Raw genomic sequence first — 2615 nt, 5'->3', positions numbered from 1 at the left:
ATATTGGGTGGATCCATATATTCGTTTGGTTTTTGAAGGCTGAAATGAAACAAGTTTTTTTCATACAAAGGATGAATTTTAATCAATGATATATTTTCCGTTTTTGTTGATGGCAAGAGGTCATCAACAAAAATGAAGAATATATCATTGGTTAAAATTCATCCTTTATATGAAAAAAACTTGTTTCATTTCAGCCTTCAAAAACCGAACGGATATATGGATCCACCCAATAATTATGCAAGAACATCTTATCAAAATTCGTGAAACTTTGAATATATGGAAGAAAACGTCGATAACGTTCGAAATAATGGAATTTATTTCGAACTCCATGTAAACAGCGTACTATCGGGAGGAGAAATTCGAAAACAATAGCTTTACGTGGAAAAGAATTTTCTTTTACTGATACGATAAATTCGTGAGGTGAAGTAACGTGGAATTATTTCAATAAATTCGAACGTAGAGCTATCATTAAGCAATCTTTTTTCAAGTTAACAAGTGCAAGAATATTTCATCAAAAATTCGACTATAATTTTTGAAAGTTACAAATGTATAAAACATATGTACAGTAAGTGGAGAAGCCTATACGTAAATTTTAAAGATGTTTAGTTCAATATATAAAAATTCTACTATTTATGAATAAATTTAATAAACTGAATTAACCTTTATAATAATTTTTATATTTTCTCCTTTACAAGAAATTTATTTGGGCAAAATTATTTTAAATACTAATAACGTGTGAGACATGAATAAAATACAATATCGTAAAATTTCATGGTCAAAGTGGAAGCTGCACTTTGCTCTAAGCGGAGTACGGGAATTAAATGCTACAGATTAATTTGACATATTAACGAGAATCGTATAAATACCTCTATTCGCTCGTATCTAGGGTAAGCATTCGTTACGTTCGCCATGTTATGTACCAACTAAAGCCACTGCGATGTCCCATTAAACCGACATGTACCATTTTACGTTCCACCATTTCACGCACACGCAGAAGTTGAGAGCTGCTTCGTTAACGTCTTGCACATTTTCTCCGCGTCCTTACATCCCGTCACGAAAATTATTCTACAATGATTGCGTTAGTTAAATAAACTGTTATAATTCGCTTTACAACAGAGGATTTTTATGAAAATCCTCTGTTTACATAAAAAATATAGTGTAATTATTTCTTATAGAAATATAACGTACTTGTATCTTTCTAAATAAGTACTATTTTATTTACAACGTCTTAAACAATTTAAAATAATGATTAATTTTATTAAGAATTTTCACATACACATTAGGAAGTATGAAATTATTTACAAGATTAAGTTGTACTTTTAATAAGCAACTTATCGATTTTAATAGATTAAGTGACGTTAACAATTTAGAAAACGTATAATAACAATAAAATTTTAACAAAATTAATTTCAAAAACGATGAATAGAATACATGGCTTTTATTTTATTTTATAGTAAATAATATTTCAAATAACATTTCGAAAATAATTTAATTAGCATATTTGTTTCTGTGCTGCAAAGCATGAAATGCTTTTAAAGATACAAATACACACACACACACACACACACACACACACACATACATACGTATCAAAAAACATAGGATATAAAGTTACAAATAGATTTTCAATTTGAAATTTAAAACAAATTGTAGATCGCCTAAAAAAAGGTTTATTGATTTGTTATTTCCTATTGATTTAATTGATTTTGCCTTTTGATTTAGTTTAGTGCAAATACTACAATATATTGATACATAGAATATATGTAGTATTTACTCTAATGTAATATTGATAATCATTATATTGACTATATTAATAGCAGATTTGAGCTGTTGATATCAACAGAGTTGATTATTAATAACAGATTTTGTTTTAGCTGTTACATATAAATTATTTAATCTGTTTATAAGTGAAAATTTGTATGATTACCTAACTAATTAGATTCGCTCAGGAGAAATTAATTGATATCTCAGGACCACAGGCTATAACGTAATATCCGTACACGTAAAGCACAAAACTATCGCAATACTTTACTTATCGTTAGAACAAATCGGAGCATAATACGAAATAGGCTCGAATTTAAGCGTTATTGAAAAAAATGTGATCATCACCCGCATAATATATGTATCTAGTATGAGGTTACAATCAAACATTCTCTATTAGCCGACCGCTTCGACTTCAAGTTAAAATGAATATTAAATATCCTTTCATATAAACCGAAAATGTGTGTGTGTGGATTAGAAAGCGTTCGATAATCTAAATGTTAGGATGAAAATACTAACTTTACTAATTCGTGGTGAGAGAGAGGTAATTCGTGGGACGCTTACCGATCATTAGCTACCGTAACAAATGTACGCGTTTGATGTCCCGAGAAATAATGCAACGATTATAGTTATAAGGGCTTCTCGCAATCGTCTTGCGAGTCCTCTCTAATGAAGTGTGGGAAACGAAAAAAATTTATCGTATTCGGCTGTCGCGCGGCGTCATTTCGGCCGCGTCGCCTCGCGAGTCTCGCGACTGTAGTACTGTACCGCTGGGAAAAGCGCAAGCAAGTAACACGAGTAGGACGACTCGAGTGGTAAGCGGACCGACCAATCGCAGTCGAGAGTTTTAAAGT

At 31.0% G+C, this 2615-nt stretch overlaps 1 protein-coding gene across 3 annotated transcripts in view; it reads right to left on the bottom strand.

The window, feature by feature from the left end:
* LOC105450508 (acetylcholine receptor subunit alpha-like) overlaps positions 1-2615 on the bottom strand; it is a 159710-nt gene that overhangs the window by 126366 nt on the left and 30729 nt on the right. The window contains exon 2 of one of the 3 annotated variants that reach the window (XM_011690366.1): positions 867-1065. The exons of the other annotated variants lie outside the window; for them this stretch is intronic. Coding sequence (XP_011688668.1) covers positions 867-911 — 45 coding nt within the window. The 5' untranslated portion in view covers positions 912-1065. The remainder of the gene's footprint in view (positions 1-866; positions 1066-2615) is intronic. 3 annotated transcript variants of the gene reach the window in all.

Source organism: Wasmannia auropunctata, unplaced genomic scaffold, assembly GCF_000956235.1.
Source record: "Wasmannia auropunctata unplaced genomic scaffold, wasmannia.A_1.0 LD336060.1, whole genome shotgun sequence".
NCBI lineage: Eukaryota > Metazoa > Arthropoda > Insecta > Hymenoptera > Formicidae > Wasmannia > Wasmannia auropunctata.
This window is presented reverse-complemented; position numbering and strand designations above follow the sequence as displayed.